The 24,765-nt window shown below is 37.3% G+C and overlaps 1 protein-coding gene across 2 annotated transcripts in view; it reads left to right on the top strand.

Moving 5' to 3' along the window:
• Positions 1-24,765, top strand: part of INTS7 (integrator complex subunit 7) — a 96,801-nt gene that overhangs the window by 21,854 nt on the left and 50,182 nt on the right. For both annotated transcript variants that reach the window (XM_063113681.1, XM_063113682.1), the window contains exons 5-7: positions 977-1,023; positions 4,680-4,879; positions 5,328-5,450. In XM_063113681.1, the coding sequence (XP_062969751.1) occupies positions 977-1,023; positions 4,680-4,879; positions 5,328-5,450 (370 nt within the window). The remainder of the gene's footprint in view (positions 1-976; positions 1,024-4,679; positions 4,880-5,327; positions 5,451-24,765) is intronic.

Raw genomic sequence — 24,765 nt, 5'->3', positions numbered from 1 at the left:
AAGCCTGAAGGACCTATTTAAATATGTCAGAGTGTGAAATTGGTGCAATATACATGTTTGAAGTCAGTGTTTACCTCTTCCTCCTGAAATAATGTTAAGTCTTGAGATCACATATCTCAACCAATACTGATGGGTTTTTGTCTTAATAGCTGTAATTTATCACTGTTGGATCTTAAACAAATAGATCCTGAGAATTTATTTAATCCTGTTCTTCCCCTGTCTACTACCATAAGATTAAGGTTTTATGTTTTTAAAGAACTAGTCCCCTGGGTCACAGGGCCATGGGAGCGTTGTCAGTGAGAGTGGTGTCTTTTTGTGACTGTGGTGAACTGAAGAGTGAAAGCTGCCCTGTGGCCCCAGCTGATTGTTATAGTGCAGGAGTGTATGCCCACTGTTACCAGGTCTGATTATTTGGCGGGAGAGAAGCTGGAAAATTAGATTATTCTGTTTAGTCTCACCATATGTAAGTGTTGACATTAGAATTTTAAAAAGTATTATTAGACAAAAAAAATCTGCAGGCTTCTAGTTTGCAGTTTATTGGCCTATATAACAGATTTTTAAATTTTGAGTTGTTGTAAAAAGTTTTTATATAGTTAATGAAGAAATATTTATTGAATACATTAAAGTACCAGGAACACAGGGGTGAAAAATATCAGGCCCCATTGTTATGTAAACACTAAGTAATTTCAGGTGCTAGTTAGTGTTACTGACAAATGAAATGGTATTGTGATAATGGCTTGAGTGAGCTGCTTTAGAACATTGTTGACATAAGCCCATTTGGTGGTTGGAATTTTTGTTTCAGTTGTGTTTCTTACCCCGCCCCCTGCCAAGCACCTGACCTTTGGAATATTGGTTATAATTTGCAGTATTGCATTTCTCCTGTGCTAATTGTTTTTTATTTCTACTAAGTCCTTAGAAAACTTAAACAAATTTAATTTTTTGGTTTTAACATTTTTGCTGTTCTCTCTTTCCAAAGGGATTTTGCTGTAGGAATCTGTAACAAAATCAGTGAAATGATTCAAGGTATGTGTGCTTCATTTAGTCTTATGAAGTGACTTAATGAGATTTATATTAATAATAGTTGCCAACATTTATTAAGTGCTTACTAGTCACTATCTGTTCAAATAATATTTATCAAGTGTCTTCTATATGCCAAGACTGTTCCAAGTGCTTAGGATACAGGAGTCAACAAAGTCAAGTCCTTGTTTTAGTTGGAATGGGAGGTGGGGGTGGGCAATAGACAAATACAAATATGACATATCTGGTGCTGTGGAGAAAAAAGATAAAAATGATAGAGGATCTCAAGAATAGATGGCAGGGTGGGAGAAGGGACTTTTATATTTTGTATATGTTGATCAGAGGAGGCCTGATGACGTGGTATTTGAGTGAGGGCTGAAGGAGGGAGAAGGGATGTGCCATGCACTTAGGGGAAGAACATTCTGATCTGGGGGAAAGCAGTGTAATTAGAAGCCCTGGGGCTCTCTATGCCACTGACACTCCATTGTCTTCCAGTTGCAAGTATAATTAAATCCAAATTCCTTACCATGGCCTACAAAGCCCTAGTTTTCCAATTTCATCTTTTCTATCATGCCTTGTGTGTATTAACCCCGTTTATCCTCATAACATTCATAAAGGGGAGCTCTTGAGCTACAGCATTACAAGACTCTAGAGAACACCACTTTCTTTGTATTCTTATAAGTAGCATTCTTTTGAATTGTGCACCTTGGCAGCCTTGGGTAGGTAATACTGTTATGTCGATTTTACAGAAAAGGAGATGGAACCACAATAAAGCACAGTTATTTGTCCAGAGTCACAGAGCTGATAAGTGGCAGTTTGGTTTAAGGATCATGCTTTTAACCACTGTACTATTGTGCCTTTCTAGGGCATGGTTATCTTAGAGTAATAATATTTTATATAATATTTTAAATTGCCTTTCAACTTAAAATTAAAGAAAACTTGCTCACTTGCATAAATAATAAAAATCACTTAATTCAAGGCCAGGATACAGTGATTGAGCTTTGTCCTGTTCTCCTTTATTTCTTTGTCATTTTTTTCTTCCATTACTGGAAAAGGTCTTTCCTGGAGAAAGGACTATCTTGTGACCTTAGAAGGAAGCATTACTGGGCCGGCCCCGTGGCTCACCTGGGAGAGTGCTGTGCTGATAGTGTGGAGGCCACAGGTTCGGATCCTATATAGGGATGGCCGGTGCGCTCACTGATTGAGCGTGGTGTGGACGACACCAAGCCAAGGGTTGTGATCCCCTTACCGATCAAAAAAAAAAAAAGAAGGAAGCATTACTTATTCATTGAACGGGTTTTTATTGAATGTCTGCTGTATCAGACAAAATCTCAGCAAGAAACAGATGGGATATTTGAATTAGGATAATTCAAGGAGGGTTTAAAAAGAGGAATCATTCACAAAATTGTGGGCAGGGTAACTATAGGGAGTATAGTCCTTGAGCCTAGTAACAGATTTTACTACCCTTCCAGGGTCTAGGGGAAGGAGTAGTTACCAGAAACTTGGAATCATGTCAAGAGGAGTCACTTTGAAAAACTGACCTTTAGTAAGCATGACGTGACCCTGCAGAGATGGAACCAGGGAATAAATACTCTCACCTCATTCTTCTCCCTTACATCTCCTGCTGGGGCTCTCCATTGGTTAAACCCAAACAGAGGGCAAATAGCAAGGGAGTTAATGTAAGCTATACAGGTGATCCTCCTGGAGTGTTGAGTATTCTGTGTATTTTGAGTCATGGTTATATGGGTATATACATGTTTAGAAATTTATTAGCCTGTATACTTAAGATTCATTACTTATAGTTCTTTAAGTTTTATCTTAAAAAAAGAAAAAATAAAATAACTTAAATAATTAGGAGAAGAGAGAGGGGGAGGAAAACACAGGGTGTGTGGGTCGGGGAAAGGTGGAGGAAGATTGGAGCCCAAAATACAGAAATGGCAGAGGAGTTTTAGGAACAGAGTATCCTTATCTTTAATTTTAAGCTCCTTATGTTTCTGCAAAGTAGAATCTCTGAGTTCCCCTAAGTCTTCAGTAAAGATGTCTGCAAACACAAAGAATTCCTCTGACTACTGGGTTCAGAATAGACTTGCAGTGAAGGAGAGAGAGATATGAGATAGGGGTCTGCAATGGGGAAAAGCCTAAACAGAGAGAATACTTAGGAAACGTCTGCGGTAATTCAGTCAAGAGATGGATAGTGGAAATGGATTAGCATGATAACAATAGAGGTGGAAAGATATAGTCAGATTGGGGTTATACTTTGAAGATGGAACCAACAAGATTTGCTAATAAATTTGGAAACAGGATGTGAGAGAAAGAAGGAAACTAAGAAAGACTCTGAGGTCTGAGGAACTGTAATGATGGAGTTGTCATTTACTGAGATGGGAAAATTTTTGGAGGGGAAATTTCAGGGGGAAGATCAGAAGTTCTTTTTGGTTGCTATTAAGTACAAAATGCTTCTGAGACATCCTAGTTGAGATGACCAGGAGTTAATGGGCTATATGCATCTGAAGTTCTGGGGTGGGAAGATAGGGTGGATGGCAGTCTTTAGCAATTAGCTTATAATGGAAACCATGGGCTTATATCAGCTCACTCAGGGAAAGTACATAGGATGAGAAGAGAATTTGTTACCAACCCAAGTGAATACAGAAATTAAAGTGTAGTTAGAGATTAAAGGAGATAAAGAACAACTAGAGTAAAAGGGCAAAAACCAGGAAAAGAGTGAAAAAGTAGAAGCCATTGGGAGAGAGTTTCAAAGATAGAATGGTCAGCAATGTCAAATCCATTCAGTACCGTGAAGATCAAAATAATAACAACATGAGCATGTGACCCTGCAGAGCGGAACCAGGGAATAAATATTGTGACCTCATTCTTCTCCCTCCTGTCTCCTTCTGGGGCTCTCCACTTTAGCCGCACCCGAATAGAGGACAAATCACAAGGGAGTTTTTGATGTAAGCCACCATTGGATGTTGAAGTGCTATCTTACATTCATACCAACAGTTATTTCACAATGGGAAAACCAGTAATTTATAGAGTATAAGTTAGCTTTTTGGCATGAGTCGAGTACATTATGATTGAGAAAGTTTTGCTCTGTATCACTACAAAGCCATGCTTAGAAGAAAAGATATTTTTGGTTGTTCGTTTAGCTCCATTGTTACAGGAAAAGATGCATTGGGATTAATCTTTGTGGAGTTCCAGTACGGAAAGATTGCTATACAAAGTTCAGCGAACTTCAGAACTATTCTACACACAGTCTCCTTATATCCTGATCTCGATTAATTGTTGAAGGAAATAATTAAAATTGTAAATATAATCAAATCGTAGCCATTGAATATGGGTATATGTATATGTATACATGTATGTGTGTGATGTGTGTGATATGAAAAGAAATAGGCAGCAAATATGACTTTGCATTCTACCATGCCTTTTAAAGGCATTTCCTACAATCATTGAAAATCACTGAAAAGTTAATATTAAAATAAACACTTTTGGGGAAAAACTATTGAATTTATTGATTAGTTCTAGTATAATTATCTTTAATGTTATGAACATAATAGTATGCTATTTGTTTTTAAATGGACATTTTGCTAATTGAATCAGACCGTTTAAATCTGAAATATTAAGAGTGATGATCAGGAATCTCTGAGAATTCTTTTTGTGTCTAGGTTTAGCGACACCAGTAGACTTGAAGCTGAAGTTGATTCCCATTCTGCAGCACATGCACCATGATGCAATCCTGGCTTCCAGTGCTCGTCAGCTTTTACAACAGTTAGTTACATCCTATCCTTCCACCAAAATGGTGATTGTTTCTTTGCACACTTTCACTCTACTTGCAGCTTCATCTTTGGTTGATACACCTAAGCAGGTAATTTCAGTTTTTTAATAAATTGCCTATTCTTCAGTAAACTTACATATTAAATACATAATTAAAATAAGGATGTAACCCCTAAGTTTTGATAACATTAAGGTCCTTTTCTCTGATAAAGATCAGTTTAATTTCCTTTTGCTGGCTTCTTCTCTATATTTATAGTACTGATTCTTGGGAGTCCGTGTTGGGGGTGTACATGGCAGGGTGTGAAGTTGGCAGTAAAGAAAAGGAAGTATTGAGTGTCTGTTAAATGCCAGCTCCCATGCTAGAACCTTACAAGATAAATGATAGCATTTTACACACAAGGAAAAAGAGGCCCGAACATGGGCATAGTGTCGGAGCTGTAAATGGACATGATTCCTGTCTCAAATCTAAAAGTTTCACTAAACTACAGTGCATCCCTTCTTGACAGTATTGCACATGGAGTGACTTATTTCCTTTATAGATTCAGCTTCTGTTGCAGTATTTGAAGAATGATCCCAGGAAAGCAGTAAAGAGACTTGCTACTCAAGATCTAAAATTACTTGCCAAAAAAACACCACATACTTGGAGTAGGGAGAACATTCAGGTATGCAGAACTTTGAACATTAACATTTTATATGGAGAAATTATATAACACTGTGATAGAGTGAATTGTTTTGTATTACATTTCTGTATCCTCTTTGTCATATTCTTTTTTTTTCCTTCATGTTCCATCTTTATCATATTCTAAGTAGTTAAACATTTTAAGTGGCAAAATAAATACATAAAACTTCTATCCTTTAATGTTTAAGTTTGTTTCGGTGAATGACACTTGCCTCTCAGTTTCTTCTTAATTTTCCCATACTAGCACTGAGGCTGATTGAGAAGCCCAGTTAAATTCTTTGTTTTATTCCTGTTTCATTTAATCAATTTAGGGAGAACAATTTACTTTTTTGTTTGTTTGTTTGGATTTTTGGTGGCTGGCCAGTATGGGGATTGGACCCTGGACCTTGGTGTTAATCAGCACCATGTTCTAACCAACTGAGCTAACCAGCCTAGGGAGAACAATTTAGATCCTGACTGTGATTTGTTGCGGATAAGGTGCTGGATGGGTAGCTTGGCAAAGTATATTTCTCCTTTTCATGGAGAACGAAAGACATTCTTAAGTTTTCTTTTGTAAACACAAGAGCAGATCTCACTCTCTAGATAATTTTTTCCCTTGGGTGGCTGGCCAGTATGGGGATCGAACCCTGAACCTTGGTGTTATCAGCACCGTAGTCTAAACAGCTTAGCTAACTGGCCAGCCCATTCTCTAAACTTTTAATGTGACATCTTTTATACCATTTCTTAGGTTAAATTAATGTTTTATATTTATTTTTTCTCAGAACAGAACCCTGTTTGTTTACTCATTACCGATAACATATACACCATTTTCTAAATAATGCTATCTAGAGTGGAAAGTTGTTAGAATTTGACCTTTATCTTTATGGATTTTATTTTTATCTCTTGGCATCATTACAGCTCCAATATAACAAAAATCTTTTAATTTCAGATTATAAAAACTAAGCTGCTGTGTTTAATTTGTTATTTTGTTTGTAATTTTTTTAAACATGTTTTAATATAATTGATTTGATAGTCACAAATATCCCAAGAGATAAAGGCAGTTGTTAATATCCGCATTTAATAGATAAGCAGTTCAGAGAGACTTAATATGCTTAAGAGAGCTTCTTAAGAGATCTTAATTAAGAATTTAATTGAGAGCTTCTGTCCTCTTATCCCTTGTTTAGTGCTTTTTCTACTAAACAGTACTGTCTTTGAAAGAAGAGAATATGCCCAGCCATTTTAGTCATTTTAGGGAATTTGTACATGGAACAAAGCCCAGTTATTTAGAAAATCAGTGAGGAGCACTATGTTATTCCTTCTCATTTTTTTCTTATTGTGAGGTAGATTAAACATACAAAAAAATGTGTAAAATGTATATTTAATCATTTAAGTAATAATTTTAAGTAAAAACCCACATAGCCACCATTCAGCTAGAAATAGAACATTGTAGGACCATAGAACTCTCCTCTGTCCTCCTCTGTCATGGTCCTTCCTGATAAGATCTTTATACCTACCCAAGTGAAAATACTTATTTTGACATTTGTGATAATCATTTCTTTGCTCTTCCATGTTTCCTATCTTACTTTTCATCTCTTTGTACTGTGTTCTGTCTAATTTTTCCTTATGTATGTTTTAGTTCAATAATTATCTCTTCAGCTTCTCCAAAGTCTTTGCAGATCTGTCTCTGCTGTCTGTTTCTATTGGGTCTCTATTACAGTACCCTTTTTCCTTGAATATCTGGCTGTCTTACTTTGAGCTACTCATTTTTCTTGGAAAAGTAATGTGTGGGAATTCTTTGGGGCCCAGAATGAAAGTGTGTACTTCTAGAGAAGATTTGCGTTTGTGTCTGCTAGGCAGAGAGGTCAGATAGTGATAAATGCTGTAGAGAAAGTTAAAGTCAGGAAGGAGTATTTGTAAGTGTGGCAGATGGAGACTGGAGTTTTAAATAGGGTGATCAGGGAAGATCTCACTAAGAACTTTACATTTGAACAAGGACTGAAAGGAGGGAATGGAAATTTCGTGGGCCTCTGTAGGAATGGCATTACCAGCAGAGAGAATAACAAAAAGGCCCTGAGGTGAGAGCATCCATGAGTCTGAGGTCAGTGTGACTGTAAGGGGAGATTAGTAGGAGGTGCTGTTAGGTGGTTGGAGGGGGGATCAGCCATTTAGGGCCTTTGAGTCCTTTGTAAGGACTTCATCTTTTACTCTGCATGTGATGGATTGCCATTGGAAGATTTTGAGCAATAGACATTATCTGACTTAAGTTCCAAATGACTATCTCTGGCTTAGCTGTATTGAGACTAGATTGTAGTGGCCCAAGGGCAGAGGCAGGGATAACATTTAGGAGGCAGTTGTAATTAATCCAATTAGAAAATACTGTGGTTACCTGAACCAGGGTGGTAGTGGGAGTGATAATGAGAAATGATAATATTCTGGATATATTTTAAAGACAGAGCTGACGGATTTGCTGGCATATTGTATGTACAGTATAAGAGAAAGGAAGGTGGCTCTAAGGTTTTTGCCTTTAACAAATGGAACTACCATTTACCTGGAAGGCAAGACTCTGAGAGGCTTATTTCTTGAAGAGAAGATCAAGAGTTCACAGCTGAGCATATAAAATTTAAGGTCTCAGATATCCAAATGGAGATGTTAAGGATATATGAGTCTGGAATTAGGGAGAGCATATGGCTAGAGAAAGTTTAGGGGATGACGAAATGAGAAAAAAACAGCAATGGAGCCTGATAAGGAGTGGCCAGTGATAGATAAGGATAGTATTGTTTTATAGGGAGAAGCCCTTCATCAACTGTGTTCTCCAAGATGAGGACTGATAGTTAACCTTTGCATTTAGCAACATGAAGTCATCGATGACTTTCAGAGAGTAGTTTTATTGGAGCCTAGTGGGTAAAAGACTGATCAGAGTAGATTCTGGAGAAAAACAGGTGAGAGACTCGACAGTCAATGTAGACAACTCATTAAAAGGAGTGCTGCTCTAAAGGTAGAAGAGAGGAGAGGTGGAACTGCTAAAGGGCATGTTGTTTGTTTGCTGTTTGTTGTAGCCTGGGAGGAATTTAATACATTTACATTGATGGAAATAACCTGGTAGAGGGGGGAAAAGTTGCAAGAGCAGTATCCTTGAGTAGGTGACACTGGAAGTGATCCAGTGTACAGCTGGATAAGCTTTATCTAGTTCACGTAGAGAGTAGTGATGGGACTAATGTAGGTGAGTGGGTAGGCATTATGGTAAAAACTTACAGAACATCTTTTGTGATTGTTTTTATTTTTTTTAGTTAATTAGGAAATACGGTCATTAGTTGTGGGTGAGAATGAGGGAGGCAAAGACAAAGGTTTGAGGAAACAAACACACATAAACTAGTGAAATAGAGTATTGCTAGGTCGCTAAAAGATATTTTAATGAACCAATATATGCGTGGTGTCTGGCACATACAAATAAATGCTTTTTTAAGTACAGGTCTAAAACTCTACATTAAAGGTAAGGTTATTCTGTAATTTTCCTTTTTATATACTTTGACAGATTGTAGGGTTGGAGGTATGCTGTCTTAAAATGAATTGCAAGCTTTCTCTTTCTGTGCTCTGGAATTTTTAAGAACTATAACAAATTTTATGTTTTCCAAAGGTATATTTTAAAAAGTTTCATAAATCCATGTGAATCTGGAACTTTTTCCAGGGATAGTGTTTTGAAAATGTTTCCAATTACTACATGGTTATTGCCCTATCAATTTTCTACTGCTTCTTGAATCAGTTTTGATCATTTGTTTTCCATTTTATTCATTTCTCAAGTTCATTAATATCAGTATAAAGAACCTTTATAGTATCTTTGTATTTGATATATCTTTTTTTTTCTTAATATTGCACGTTTTTGTGTGCATCCCCTTTTTCTTGATTAGACTTGCCAGAAACTTGGCTTTTTTATCTTATTCAAGTGCTAGGTACATTTATTTTTTATTCCTCTTGTTTAATAATGAAAGCGTTTAAGGCTATTAATTTTTCTCTTGGTATAGATTAGCTGCATTCCATTAATTATTTCTTGTAGTGTTCTTAGTGCCATTAGTTTGAAATGCATTTTTTTTAAAGTAAGATTTATTTTTGTGTAATTGATTTTTGGAAACCTTTCTAGGTATACAGTTTGATGATCTTTACAAATGTACACAGTCGTGTAACTGCCACTACAATTGAGAAAACATTTTCATCACTCCATAAGGTTCCTGTAGGCCCCTCTGTATCCAGTCCTTCCCCCAACCCCTGACAACCACTGAACTGATTTCTGTGCATATAATTTTGCCTTTCCAGAATATAAATGGAATCATACCTTTTGGGTATGGCTTTTTTCACTTAGCATAATGCTTTTGATATTCATCCATGTTGTTACTTGTAGCAGTAGTTCATTCCTTTTTATAGCTGAGTAGTATTACAATATATGGACATACAACAGATTGTCCATTCAAAAGTTTATGGTCATTTGAGTTCTTTTCATTTTTTGGCTGTTATGAATAAAGCTGCTGTCATATACGTCTTTGTATGACATCTCTTGGGTAAATACCTAGTAGTGGAATTGCTAGGTTGTGTGGTAAGCATATGCTTGACTTTGTAAGAAGTTGCCAAATTGTTTTCCAAAATGGCTTTACCATTTTACATATCCACCAGCAATGTGTAAGAGTTCTAGCCCTGTATCCTTCCCAGCAGTTTGTAGTGTATGATTTTGTAAGCCTTTCTTCTAAGTGTGTACTAGTATTTCATCATGGTTTTAATATGCATTTCTCTAATGACTAATGATGTTGAGCATCTTATAGACTTATTTATTTGTCATTTATATCTCCTCTTTGGCAAAGTGCCGGTTCTTTTATTCATTTTTTATTAGGTTGTCTGTCTTCTTGTTATTGAGTTCTTTCTTTATGTATTCTTTATACGAATTCTTTATCAGATATGTGTTTTGCCAATATTTCCTCCCAATATGTCTTTAATACAATGTCTTTAAAAGAGTAGAAGTTTTTATTTTTGATGAAATTCAGTTTATCAGTTTTTGTTCTTTTTTTTTTTTAAAAGATGACCGGTAAGGGGATCTTAACCCTTGACTTGGTATTGTCAGCACCAGGCTCTCCCAAGTGAGCTAACCAGCCATCCCTATATAGGATCCGAACCCGTGGCCTTGGTGTTATCAGCACCACACTCTCCCGAGTGAGCCACGGGCCGGCCCTAGTTTTTGTTCTTTTATGGGTCATGTTTTAATCTAAGAAATCTTTGCAAACCCAAGGTCACAAAGATTTTCTTCTTTTTCCTCTACAAGTTTTATAGTTTGTTTTATACTTAGCTATGTGAGATCCATTTTGAGTTGACTTTTGTATATGGTACAAGGTAGGCATCAAGGAGCAATTGAATAGCCAATTGTTAGGGACGGCCCTTGGCTCACTTGGGAGAGTGCGGTGCTAATAATACCAAGGCCACGGGTTCGGATCCCTATATAGGGATGGCTGGTTAGCTCACTTCGGAGAGCATGGTGCTGACAACACCAAGTCAAGGGTTAAGATCCCCTTACCAGTCATCTTATTTAAAAAAAAAAAAAAATGAATAGCCAATTGTTCCAGCATCATTTGTGGGAAAGACTTTCCTTTCTCCATTGAATGAGTTTAGCATATTTATTGCAAATCACTTGACCATATCTGTGAAGGTCTGTTATGGATTCTACTTTGTTCCATTGGTCTTTATTGTCTTATCATTAAACCAGCAGCTTCCTGCCTTGATTACTGTAGCATTGTGGTAACTCTTGGAATCAGATAATGTAAGTTCTCTACCATGGTATTGCTTTTTCAAAATTGATTTGGCTATTCTAGGTTCTTTGCCTTTCTATGTAAAATTTAGAATCAATTTGTCAATTTCTACAAAAAAAGCCTGCTGGTATTTTGATAGGTCTTTGCATCTAAAAATCAATTTGGGAAGAATTAACATCTTAATAATATTGAGTTTTCTGATCCATTAACATGGTATATATCTCTCCATTTATTTAGGTCTTTAGTTTCTCATCAGTGGATTTTAATTTTCAGTCTTACAAATCTTGTACATATTTTGTTAGATTTATTCCTAAGTATTTGATGGTTTTTAATGTTATTGTAAATAATTTTGTTTTTTAAATTTCCATTAGGGGAATTTTAATTTCCTCTTTGACCATGGAATTAGTTTAAATGTTTTTTATTTTTGAAGTGATTAGCTTTTTATATTTGTTGATGAAATTTTTGTTGTTGCTGACCTTTTGTTATCAATTCCTAATTTTATTATTTTTCTTTCTTTAAAACATTTTTTAAATATTTATTTGTACATATTTGTGGGGTATAGTATGTTGTTTCAATATAAGCATATACTGTACATTGATTCACTTAGATGGCATAGCTTTGTACTCATTAATCTACCACTTCCCCTCCCCCTGTTCTCCCCTCTTGGCCTCTGGTAACCATTGTTCTACTCTCTACTTCTATGAGAACCACTTTTGTTTTCTTTAGATCCGACATATGAGTGATATCACATGATACTTATCTTTCTGTGCCTGACTTACTTAACATAATGATCTCCAGTTCCATTCATGATGCTGCAAATGACAGTATTTTCTTTTAATAAATAGCTGAATAGTATCCCATTATATATATATATATACCACAGTTTTATTTTAATCCATTTATCTATTTATGGGTATTTAAGTTGATTCTATCTCTTGGCTGTTGTTAATAGTGTTGCAGTGAACATGGGAGTGCAAGTATCTCTTCGAAATACTGATTTCATTTCCTTTGGGTGTATGTGCAGTAGTGGGATTTCTGGGTCATAAGGTAAATCTATTTTTAATTCTCTGAGGAACCTCCGTACTGTTTTCCACAATGGCTGTACCAGTTTACATTCCCACCAACAATGCAGGAGAGTTCCCTTTCTCCATATCCTTGCCATCATTTGCTATATTCTGTCTTGTTGATAATAGCCATTCTAACTGAAGTAAGATGATATCTCATTGTGGTTTTAATTTGCATTTCCATGATGTTTAGTGATATTGAGTATTTTTTCATGTGCCTGTGGGCCATTTGTGTTTCATCTTTTGAGAAATGTCTGTTCAGGACCTTTGTCCATTTTTAATTGGGTTATTTTTTGGTTTGGGGGTTTTTTTAAATTTTTATTTTTTATTGGAACATAATTGATTGTACGTATCTGTGGTGTACGGCATTGAATATCAATACCTGTGTGCAATATGTGATATTCAAACCAGTATAATTAGTATATTCAATATTATATAATGTAATTAATTTTCGTGGCCCTTTATCAATTCCTCCCTTACCCCAATTTTCCTCCCCCTTTCCAACCTCTGATAACCTCAGTTCTGTTCTCTTCTTTTGAAAGTTCAACATATTATCAGCACCGCACTCTACCGAGTGAGCCACGGGCCGGCCCCTGAAAGTTCAACATATTATTGTGATTATTGTATCTTTCTTTTTTTATATTTGTTTTTGTTTGTTTTAGCTCCCACTTATAAGTGAGGACATGTGGTATTTCTCTTTCTCTGCCTGGCTTATTTCACTTCACATAATTTTCTCAGTTCATCCGTGTTGCTGTGAATGACAGTATTTCATTCTTTTTTATGGCAGAATAGTATTTCATTGTGAAAATATACCATATTTTCCTTAGCCAGTCATCTGACGATGGACATTTAGGTTGGTTCCAACCCTTGGCTATTGTAAATAGAACTGAAATAAACATGGGAGTACAGGTATCCCTTCAACATGATGATTTCCATTCCTTTAGGTATATAACCAGCAGTTAGATTGCTGGATCACATGGTAGTTCTGTCTATAGTTGTTTGAGGAGCCTCCATACGGTTTCTGTAATGGCTGCACCAATTTACAGTCCCACCAATGGGACTGTAAAGTGCAGGAGGGTTCCCCTTTCTCCACATCCTCGCCAGCATTTGTTATTCTCTTTTTGACAGTAGCCAGTCTAACTGGGGTGAGATGATATCTCAAAGTGGTTTTGATTTGCATTTCCCTGATGCTTAGTGATGTTGAACATTTTTTCATGTTTCTGTTGGCTGTTCATGTATCTTCCTTTGAGAAATGCCTATTCAGCTCCTTTGCCCATTTTTTAATCAGGTTGTTTGTTTTTTTTTTTGTTGGTTGGTTTTTTTGTCTGTTTGTGACCGGTAAGGGGATTGCAACCCTTGGCTTGGTGTTGCCCGCACCACGCTCAGCCAGTGAGCGCACCGGCCATTTCTATATAGGATCTGAACCCGCGGCGGGAGCACCGCTGTGCTCCCAAGCGCTGCACTCTCCCGAGTGCGCCACGGGGCCGGCCCAGGTTGTTTGTTTTTTTACTGTTAAGTTGTTTGAGTTCCTAGTATATTCTGGTTATTAATCTTTTATTAGATGCATGGTTTGCAAATATTTTCTCCAACTCTGTAGGTTGTCTTTTCACTCTGTTGATTGTTTCTTTTGCTGTGCAGAATGTTTTTAGTTTGATATGATCCCATTTGCTTATTTTTCCTTCTGTTGCCTATGATTTTGGGGTCGTATTCATAAAGTCTTTGCCCAGTCCTACTTCCTAAACGGTTTCCCCTATGTTTTCTTTTAGGAATTTTATAGTTTCAGGATGCATATTAAGTCTTTAATCCCTTTTGAGTTTATTTTGGTAATGGTGAGAGGTATGGGTCTGTTATTTTGCTGTTGACTTGTTTTTATATATTGTGGGTATTATCCCCTGTCTGATGTGTAGTCAGCAAACACTTCCATTCTGTAGGTTGTCACTTGACTTTGTTGACAGTGTCCCATGCTGTACAGAAGCTGTTTAGTTTGATGTAGTCCCATTCTTGTAATTTTGCTGTAGTTGCCTGTGCCTTTGTAGTCTTGCTGAAAAAAGTGCTGCCCATGCCCCATTTAGGGTAGTGTCTCCCCTATCTTTTCTTCAAATAGTTTTGGATCTTTGATCCATTTTGAGTTGAGTTTTGTGTATGGTGAGAGACAGGGGGTTAATTTCAGTCTTCTGTATGTGGATATCTAATTTCCCTAGCACCATTTATTGAAGAGATATCCTTTCCATGTTAATATTTTTGGTAACTTTGTTGAAAATCAGTTGGCTGTAAATGTATGGGTTTATTTCTAGGCTCTCTTTTCTGTTTTGTTGGTCAATTTGTCTGTTTTTATGCCAGTGTCATGCTGTTTTGGTTACTATAGCTTTATAATATATTTTGAAGTCACATAGTGTGATGTTTCCAACTTTGTTCTTTTTGTTTAAGATTTCTTTGGCTATCCAGAGTCTTTTGTGATTCCATGCTTTTTTTTTTTTTTTTTTTTTTTGTCTTTTTCGTGACTGGTACTCAGCCAGTGAGTGCACCAGCCATTCCTATATAGGATCCGAACCCGCGGCGGGAGCGTCGCTGCGCTCCCAGCGCCGCACTCTCCTGAGTGCGCCATGGGGTCGGCCCCCATGCAAATTTTAAGATTTTTTTTTATTTCTGTGAAGAATGTCATTGGTATTTTGATAGAGATTACATTGAATGTATAGAGTGCTTTGGGTAATATGGACATTTTGATGATGTTAATTCTTCCTACCATGAACATAGGATAACTTTCCATTTATTTGTGGCTTCAATTTCTTTCACCAATGTTTTATAGTTTTCATCATAGTGGTCTTTCACCTCCTTGATTAAATTTACTTCTAGGTATTTCATTTTTTTGTTAGCTACTGTGAATGGGATCACTTTCTTGATTTTGTTTTCAGATATTTCATTATTGGTGTATAAGAACTCTATTGATTCTTGTGTGTTGATTTTGTATCCTGCAACTTTATTGAATTCATTTATTAATTCTAGTAATTTTTTGGTGGAGTCTTTAGGATTCTTTATGTATGTTATTATGTCATCTGCAAACAGGGATAGTTCAACTTTCTCTTTCTGATTTAAATCCCCTTTACTACTTTTTCTTGCCTCATTGTGCAGGCCACAACTTCCAGTACTACGTTGAATAAGAGTGGAAAAAGTGAGCATTCTTGTCTTGTTCCAGATCTTAGAGAAAATGCCTTTGATTTTTTTGTTCACTCTGTGTGATATTAGCTATAGTTACATTGTATATGGCCATTATTGTGTTGAGGTACATTCCTTCTGTATCTAATTTGTTGAGTGTTTTTTTATCATGAAGCAGTATTGAATTTTATCAAATGCTTTTTCTGCATCTATTGAAATGATATTTTTTTTCTTCATTATGTTGATGTACGTATCATATTCACTGATCTGCATATGTTGAACTACCCTTACATCTGTGGGATGAATCCCACTTGATCATGGTGAATGATCTTTTTAGTGTGTTGTTGGATTTCATTTGCTAGCATTGTTGAAGATTTTTGCATCTCTGTTTATTGGGGATATTGGTCTGTAGTTTTCTTTTTTTGTTGTGTCTTTTCCACTTTTGGTATGAGGGTAATGCTGGCCTTATAGAATGGATTTGGAAGTATTCCTTCCTCTTCAGTTTTTTGGAAGAATTTGAGGAGAATTGGAATTATTTCTGTAAATGTTTGGAAGATTTCAGCAGTGAAGCTGTCTGGTCCTGGTGGGGTTTTTTTTGTTGGGTTACTTTTTATTCTTTAATCTCATTACTCATTCTTGGTCTGTTTAGGTATTTTAATTCTTCATGATTCCACCTTGGTAAATTGTATGTGTCCAGGAATTTATCCATTTCTTCTAGGTTTTCCAGTTTGTTAGCATCTAGTTGTTTGTAATAGTCTCTTGTGATCCTTTGTATTTCTCTGGTAGCAGCGATAAAATGTCCATTTCATTTCTGATTTTATTTATTTGAGTCTTCTTTTCTTAGTACTGCTAAAGGTTTAGCAATTTTGTTTATCTTTTCAAAAAACAACTCTGTTTCATCGATCTTTTGTATTTTTTTTTTTTAATCTCTGATTCATTTATTTCTTCTCTGAGCTTTGTTATTTCTCCTTCTTCTGATTTAGGTTTGATTTGTTCTTGATTTTGTAGTTCCTTGAGATGTAAAGTTAGGTTGTTTATTTGAAGTCTTTTTTGATATAGGCATTCATTTCTATAAACTCTCCTCTTAGAACTGCTTTTGCTTTATCCCATAGATTATCTTATGTTTTCATTTTCATTTATCTCTAGGAATTTTTTAATTTCCTTTTAAATTTCTTCTTTGACCCATTCATTATTTAAGAGCATGTTGTTTTAATTTTCACATATTTGTACAGTTTTCAGTGTCCCTTCTATTACTGATTTCTAGTTGTATTCTGTTGTGGTCAGAGGGGATAGATGGTATGATTTCAACTTTTTGTTATTATCTTTTTGGGTTTGTCCTTTAGTCTTCGTAGTAAGAATATAAGTGATTTATTTACTACACTTACAACATTGGCATATTCTGAGATTATCTCTGTACTTACTGTACTAGTGAGCTTTGCACCTCCAAATGTTTCTTGTTAAACTTTATCATTATGTTCTTTCATCTTGAAGAACTCCTTTTAGCATTTCTTGTAAGGCAGGCCCTGTGTCGATGAATTCCCTTAGCTTTTATTTGTCTGGGAAACTTATTTCTCCTATAAATTTGAAGGTTAGTTTTTCTGGATACAGAATTCTTGGTTGACAGTCTTTTTCCTTCAGCACTTTGAATATATCATCCCACTCTGTCCTGGCCTGTAGTGTTTTTACTGAGAAATCTGTTGAGAGCCTTGTTGGGCCTCCATTGAATGTTAAGTGTTTCTTTTCTCGCTGCTTTCAGTATTCTTTCTTGTCTTCGGTTTGGATAATTTGACTACAATTTGTCATTGCCAGGTAGTTGCTTCATGCACTATGCCATGCTGGCCTGGAAACAGCTAGGGCTTGGTCTGATGGAGGATTCCTTCCTCTCAATCACCATGGCTTTCCACACTTTCACAGACTCAGCAGGTCTCTCTGCCTCTTCCCCCAAGTTCCAGTGATTACAAGATGTCAGTTTTTGTATTTTAATATTTTTAAATTGATCTCTTTTGGGGAGGGAGTGACCCTGGGATTGTCTCTTCCACCATCTTGGTGACATTACTCTCCAAACCCTCAATTTCTTTTTTTTTTTTTTTTTAATTTATTTTATTTATCGAATCAAAATCGATTATACATATTTTGGGGGTTGAACATTGAGATATGTTGATTAAATCATTATTACTAGTATATATATTGTTACACATCATAATTATTCTTTATGCCCCTTGTCCAACCTCTCCCCATCCCCCTCTCCCTCCCCCCTCCGACCACTGATAACCCTAGATTTCTTCTCTCCTTCTGAAAGAATAATGATTTCTCTGTTAACTTATTGCCTAGATGATCTGTCCAATGCTGACTGATGTGATCAGGTCCCCCAATATTATCATAGAGCAGATGCTTCTTCTGTCACTCTGAAATGGGTTTTGTGGAAAGAGACATCCTCTTCTTTTCTTTGTCTCTGCTGGTGACTCTGAATGCACTCCAGTGGTTGGTGGACCATCTGCGTGGTGGCTGTGGCATCTAGCTGCTTTTGCAGCAGCCGTGGTTATTGTGGTGGCTGTGGTGGGCCACCCACATGGCGGTGTTTTTTTTGGCATGTTCCTTGGCACTGGCAGTATGCCTGGTTGTGGGGTGTGTTTGGTCTCCTTCTCTATGCCTCTGGTCCATGGGCAGGCCCCAAGGCGCTGACGCCATGTGCCTGGTTGTGGGAGAGGGGTCCGGTCCCCTTCTCCATGTCCCAGGTCCCCGAGGTGCTGGCATGTTGTACCTGGTTGTGGGAGGGTGGTCCGGTCCCCGACTCCATACCCCAGGTCCCTGGGTGGGGCCCAAGGCGCTCAGTATGCCTGGTTGTGGGAGAGAGGACCAGTCCCTGACTCCATACCCCAGGTCCCTGGGTTGGCCCCAAGGCGCTCAGTATGCCTGGTTGTGGGAGAGAGGACCATTCCGTTTCTCCTTGTCCCGGGTCCTTGAATGGGCTCCGAGGTGCTGGCATGTTGTGCCTGGTTGTGGAACAGAGGTCCAGTTCCCTTCTCCATGCTCTGGGTCCCTGGGTGGGCTCCAAGGTGCTGGCATGTTTTGCCTGGTTGTGGGAGAGAGGTCCGGTCCCCTCTCCTTGCCTTGGGTCCCTGGGCAGGCCCCAAGGTGCTGGCGTGGTGTGCCTGGTTGTGGGAGGTGGCTCCAGTTCCCTTCTCCATGCTTCAGGTCCCCTGGCTGGCCCTGAGGCATTGGTGCAGTTTGTCTGGAAGTGGGAGTGGGGTCCAGTCCCCAGATCCAAGCCTGCAGTTCCCAAGCAGGCCCCAAGGTGCTGGTGGTGTGCCTGGGCCGGAACTAGTTTTTTGTCCTTTACTTCTAACACAGGGGAACTTCCTGTGGAAACGAGTACTTGAGCTGTGTGGTTGTTTAAATTGCTACTTTGCTGCTGTTTCCCTAGGGAAGGCTTTTTGTGCAGCTCAGGGTTTAATGGTTGACCTTATAGGAACTTCCGGCTCTCCAGTGACTCGGTGGATCTGTGTTCTGTAGAATCTCTGATCTGGGCCTGAGTCTTTCATCAAACTGCACCCCATGCAATTCTGCATTCCTGACCAGTCTCCTCTGAGTGGTCCTATGCTGATTGGGGGGCAGGTCGGCTGTCCTTGCTGTGTCCCAGTGTTCCCCTGGTGGACACATCTCCCCCACCACCCGTGCTGCAAACACTTCCCATGGGATGGGCCCTGTGCCGATCCCTTGCGATAACTCACCGGCCTCTGAATGGCTCCCTTTTTTCAGTTGTTCTGGATCCTCACTCCTATGTGGGTCCATGGGAACCCTATTAGTGGTCTTGCTGTCCTGGGGGCCACCAAGGCCCTCTTCTCTCCTGCTGCCTCCAAGCATCTCCATCTGAAGGGCATAGCTGTGGCTTCTGCCGGTTCCTGCTCCATGCCTTATCAGCTCAAGCCTTAAAGCTGCCGCAGCTGCTTTTTCTTTCTTTCATCGTAGTTTCTCCCACCTTCATGAACTCCGTAGGTCTCTCCTCCTCTTCCCCTGAGCTCCAGTGGCCCCGGCTTGGCTGATGTTACATTTTTATAGTTGTAAATTTGGTTGATTTGTGGGAGAGAGTGACGCTGAGGACCATCTATTCTGCCATCTTGATTGGATCTCCCAAGCCCTCAATTTCTAATTTTAAAGTTTCTTTGTGGTGTTGTGTAGGATCACTTTTTATCAATAGCTCATGTGATTTGTAAAGAATGTATGTTGTCTATAAGCTATATTGATTCTACTTAATTGATATTACTGAGGTATTCTAAAAACTAAAAACTTATTTTTTTTCTCTTCTGGATTTGTGAAATTTTGATATAGTCTCTACTCACTTCAATTTATGTCTGTCTTAGTTTATTTGGGCTGCTATAACAAAATGCCATAAACTAGGTAGCTTGAAAACAACAGAAATCTATTCACATTTCTGGAGGCTGGGAAGTCCAAAATCATGGCACCAGTGGATTCATTGTCATGAGAGGGCCCATGTTCTGGCTTAAGTGCTGTGTCTCCACATGATAAAAGAACCAGCTGCTCTCCCTGAGGCTTCTTTTATAAGGGCACTAATCCCATTCATGATTTAGTCATTTCTCAAAGACCTCACCTCCTAAATGCCATCACCTTGGGTGTTAGGATTACAACATATGAATTTGGGGGGACACAGACATTCATATCATAACATTAGCTGTTTTGATTTAAAAATCTTAGTGCTATCTTATTTTATAGGTAGAATTTTCATTAATATAAAAGAATCCTCTGTCCTATTTAAAGCTTTGGCCTCAAATTCTTTATGTGTTGTTAATATTGCCACTTGTTTATTATTCTTTGCATGTATCTATCAACTCTTTGCTAATTTTATTATCCTTAACCTTCCTCTGTCATTTTGGTATGATTCTTACAAAGAGTTATAGTTAGATTTACCTCATTTGACTTCATCCCAATCTTTTTAATATGTAATATAATTTATTTACATTTATTGGTATAATAGATTTTTTTACTTATTATGTCTTATTTTATGCTATTTATAATACTTTCTTTTTGTTTCCTTTGTTTCATTGCTTTCCTTTGCTATTTTAGTGGTTTCCTTTGTTCCTTTTTTCCCCTAGTGAATTAAAAGATTTTAAAATGGTAATTAAACATATTATTTTTGCTTTACTTACCTCTATATTCAGTATTCATGAATACTTCAAAAAGTTCATGGCAAGATTCGTATTTTCTTTCAATTCTATTTTTTCACGAACTTTATGAAGTGCCCTCATACATAAATACAGGAACCTGTGTATCTCTATTAATATTAAGAATGTATGGTGGTTGAAATGTTGCAAATTTTATCAGACTTAAATTCTCCACTTTTTTACTCCCCTTCATCCTCACCCCCACCCCCATATCTTATTAAAATAATCTGGAATTTAATTTCCAATCATCCTTTTTTACACTATGAAGTTTCTTTTTTGTAATAAATGTTTTCATAATATTTGCATTGAGCTTCACAACCACATTAATGGTTACCTAAGTGTAATTATTTTGTTGATCTCACAGCTTACAGTTATTCCACATTCTTGAGTTTTTTTGTTCTGATTTGTCTTGTGGATTTTATCTTTGGTTATTTTTTATTGAACAAATGTATTTTTTAATGTTTGTTTCTCCCAGAAAGAAGTGTTCTGCATTGTGGCTGAAACCTGAGAACATTAATTTTAATTAAATGGATATAGTCAAATATTTAATCATTTTTTAAAGCCTAGATATATTTTTAGAAATATGAAATACAGCTACACCAGGGGAAAACAGTTCTAATGACTTAAACTTTATGTATGTGTTGATTTTGAATTTTAATTTTACTCTCATTACCAAGAGTAATCATTTTTCTAGGGCTTCCTTCTTTTCCTCCTTTGCTCCTTCCTTCTTTCCTCCCTTCCTTCCTTTCTTCCTTCCTTCCTTCCTCTCAGCCAGTCTTTTCATTGCTGACTGATTTTGAGTTTTCGTATTTCAAGATCCATTCCAAATGGTTTCTTGGTCGGTATTATAATTTCCATGTGGAATCAAAATATCCCTGGTTTAAATGAAAAGCTTTCACCCTGAGTGTTCTAAAACTCTGAAGGAAGGAAAGGCCTAAATCAAGGCCCAAATATAGTGTATTATTATTAAGGTAATCAAAACCAGAATAATTTCATAGGAATAGAAATATTTTTTAATGCATTTATATTTCCTTTGGACTTTTTGTTGCCTTGTTAACATAAATATCCATCTTGGGTGCTATTTATATATATTAATAATTTACAATGTTCTGATATGGTCTTATCTCAAGAGGATATTTGGTTTATGCAACCTGTCTGTTACAGTACAAAAGATTATTTGTCCTGGATACTCTCAAAGACATCATTTTTTAATTTTGGCATAATCTCTCCTGAGGGATTCTGACTTGTGCCTTACCGATAATAAGCCTGAGAATTAATTCTTTAATAATCTTTTTCTTTATAGTTAGTACATAGGAGACATAGATAATTTAGAGGTGTATGTCCCTTTTTTTTAACATTAAAGATTATAAACTTTTTACCATGCTCTTCTGGAGCACATCCCTGGTGGGCAGTTCCATTCTGTGGTAGAGGAGAAGCCCCTATTTGGGGACTGACCCAGAAAATAGTAATTCAGGCCAAGACCTCTGGTTGAGCAGTGAATTAAACCAGCATAGACAAGGAAATTCAGACCAGTTAGTCAGCAAGGAAGGCAGTGGTGGTGAGTGAGAACAGGGACACTGTAGGGAAAATAGGATAATTTAGTCAGGCTCCCTCAGCTCGGGTCTGGTTGGGGGTCAAGCCGCACATTTCTTGTAAACAAGTTGTATGTGGGTAGAGTTAGTGCACATGTACACCAGTGTATCTCTTTAGTTTTGTTACTATTGTGTGTTCTTGAGTTTGTGAAGCAGAAGCTGGCACAGAGCTCATATCTAAAAATAGAGCATGTTTACTCTACTGGCATCTGCAAAGTTTTTCTTTGGACTTTACCAGTAGCAGTTGAATTTCTGAGGTTCTCTTTTGTACTGTTTAATTCTTAAACGTGTGTGTGCTGAATAAAGACTATTCCTACTTCAGCCAAGTCTCCAAGGACCTTTTTGCTGGTTACCTAGCTCATAGACCTGCATGTGAAGGGTTTGTGAATGGGCTCAAGGGGTCTGTGAGCTCCAGAACCCAGCCATAGCTCTACATAGCTCTCATTCAAAGAAATGGTCTATGGTCCTGGTAAGAATAATTCTGTAATAGGTAATGTCCTTGAAACAGAAACGTTGACCAGATTTTATCATTGAAATATGATGTGCCATTGCTGGGGAATTTTGTAATTTGTTCTGTTAAGCTTACTGATGTAAATCAATGAACCTTTAAATTGGTATATATTTACCGAGACCGTTTTAGGTACCCAAAAATGTGCTACATGACAGAAATCAGAAGATAACATTGTAAAAGGCGAAAGATTTATACGTTTTGAAGAGAAACAAAGAGTAGAAGATAACATTGTAAATGTTTGGAGTGCATATAAATACAGAACATAGTCCCTAACTTCTGAGGCTATTAATTGAGAATATTAGTCTTAAGCACAAGTTAATTAACAGTACAAGTCAGGACAATTTAGACAATAAAAAGTGAGTAAATCTAAATGGCCTAAGTTTTGAATAAACAGACAAAAACTATAGTATTAACTAATAATCACTTTTTCAAAAACGCTTTCATTTGAACTTCAGAAACGTCTATATCTGTTTTTATTTCTTCATCCCCTACTCTTTCTTTTATACACTTGCATTTAGGTCTGTTTCTCTATCATTTTGCACTGACTTACCAATGTTCTCAATGCTAAATCTAGGGGCTTTGTCTGCCTTTATCATCTTTGCTTTTTACTACGTTTGGCACTGTCAACCTATCCCTTCTCTTGGCTTCTTTGGTACTTAATTGTCCTCATTCTTTCCATTCCCTAAACTGTTTTCCTCAGAGGTGAATGCTTGGCCCTCTGCTTTCTTCCATTTATTCTCTGTCATTCTGATGGCCTCCCTTAATGCCAGTATAGAGCCTCAAACAATCTAGTTCTTTTACCTGAGCTTCTGCATTGCTCTCTAGCATAGTAGCTCGAATGGGTTGCAAAGTGCTTTGAATTTCAGTAGCTATTTAATCTTACAGACAGTAGATGTCACCCCACTCATATTTATTTATTTATTTTTTTTTAAAGGATGACCTGTAAGGGGATCTCAACCCTTGGCTTGGTGTTGTCAGCACCACGCTCAGCCAGTGAGCAAACCAGCCATCCCTATATAGGATCCGAACCCGCAGCCTTGGTGTTATCAGCACCGCACTCTACCGAGTGAGCCACGGGCCGGCCCCCCCACTCATATTTTATTTTTAACTTTTAGGTTTTTTAATGCCAGTACATTCATGTGGCCAAAATTCCAAAGTTACAAAAGGATATGCAGGTATAGGGAAATATCTCCTACCTACTGTTAGGCCATCTACATAGCTCCTTTGCCCAGTGGTAACTGATGTCTAATTTTTTATATATTTTTCCAGAGACGTTTTATGTGAAAACCAACAGTACTTTATAAATAGTTACCCCTATTTTATAGACAAAGAAGTTGAGACTTAGAAGATTTTAGTAATTGGGCTCAGGTCACAAAGATTATAAGTGGCAGAGCCAGAATTCTGATGTGAGTCTTCCAATTAAAACTCTACTACATATTAGATTCCAAATATCTAGTGGATAATTCTTTTTTTTTTTTTTTTTTTATTTTATTTTATTTTATTTTATTTATTTATTTTTTTTAATTTTATTTTGTCGATATACATTGTAGCTGATTAATGCTCCCCATCACCAAAACCTCCCTCCCTTCTCCCTCCCCCCCTCCCCCCCAACCATGTCCTTTCTGTTTGTTTGTTGTATCAACTTCAAATAATTGTGGTTGTTATATCTTCTTCCCCCCCCCCGGTTTGTGTGTGTATGTGTGTATGTGTGTGTGTGAATTTATATATTAATTTTTAGCTCCCACCAATAAGTGAGAACATGTGGTATTTCTCTTTCTGTGCCTGACTTGTTTCACTTAATATAATTCTCTCAAGGTCCATCCATGTTGTTGCAAATGGCAGTATTTCATTCGTTTTTATAGCTGAGTAGTATTCCATTGTGTAGATGTACCACATTTTCCGTATCCACTCATCTGATGATGGGCATTTGGGCTGGTTCCAACTCTTGGCTATTGTAAAGAGTGCTGCGATGAACATTGGGGAGCAGGTATACCTTCGACTTGATGATTTCCATTCCTCTGGGTATATTCCCAAGA

This window comes from Cynocephalus volans, chromosome 11 (assembly GCF_027409185.1).
Source record: "Cynocephalus volans isolate mCynVol1 chromosome 11, mCynVol1.pri, whole genome shotgun sequence".
Lineage (NCBI taxonomy): Eukaryota > Metazoa > Chordata > Mammalia > Dermoptera > Cynocephalidae > Cynocephalus > Cynocephalus volans.
This window is presented reverse-complemented; position numbering and strand designations above follow the sequence as displayed.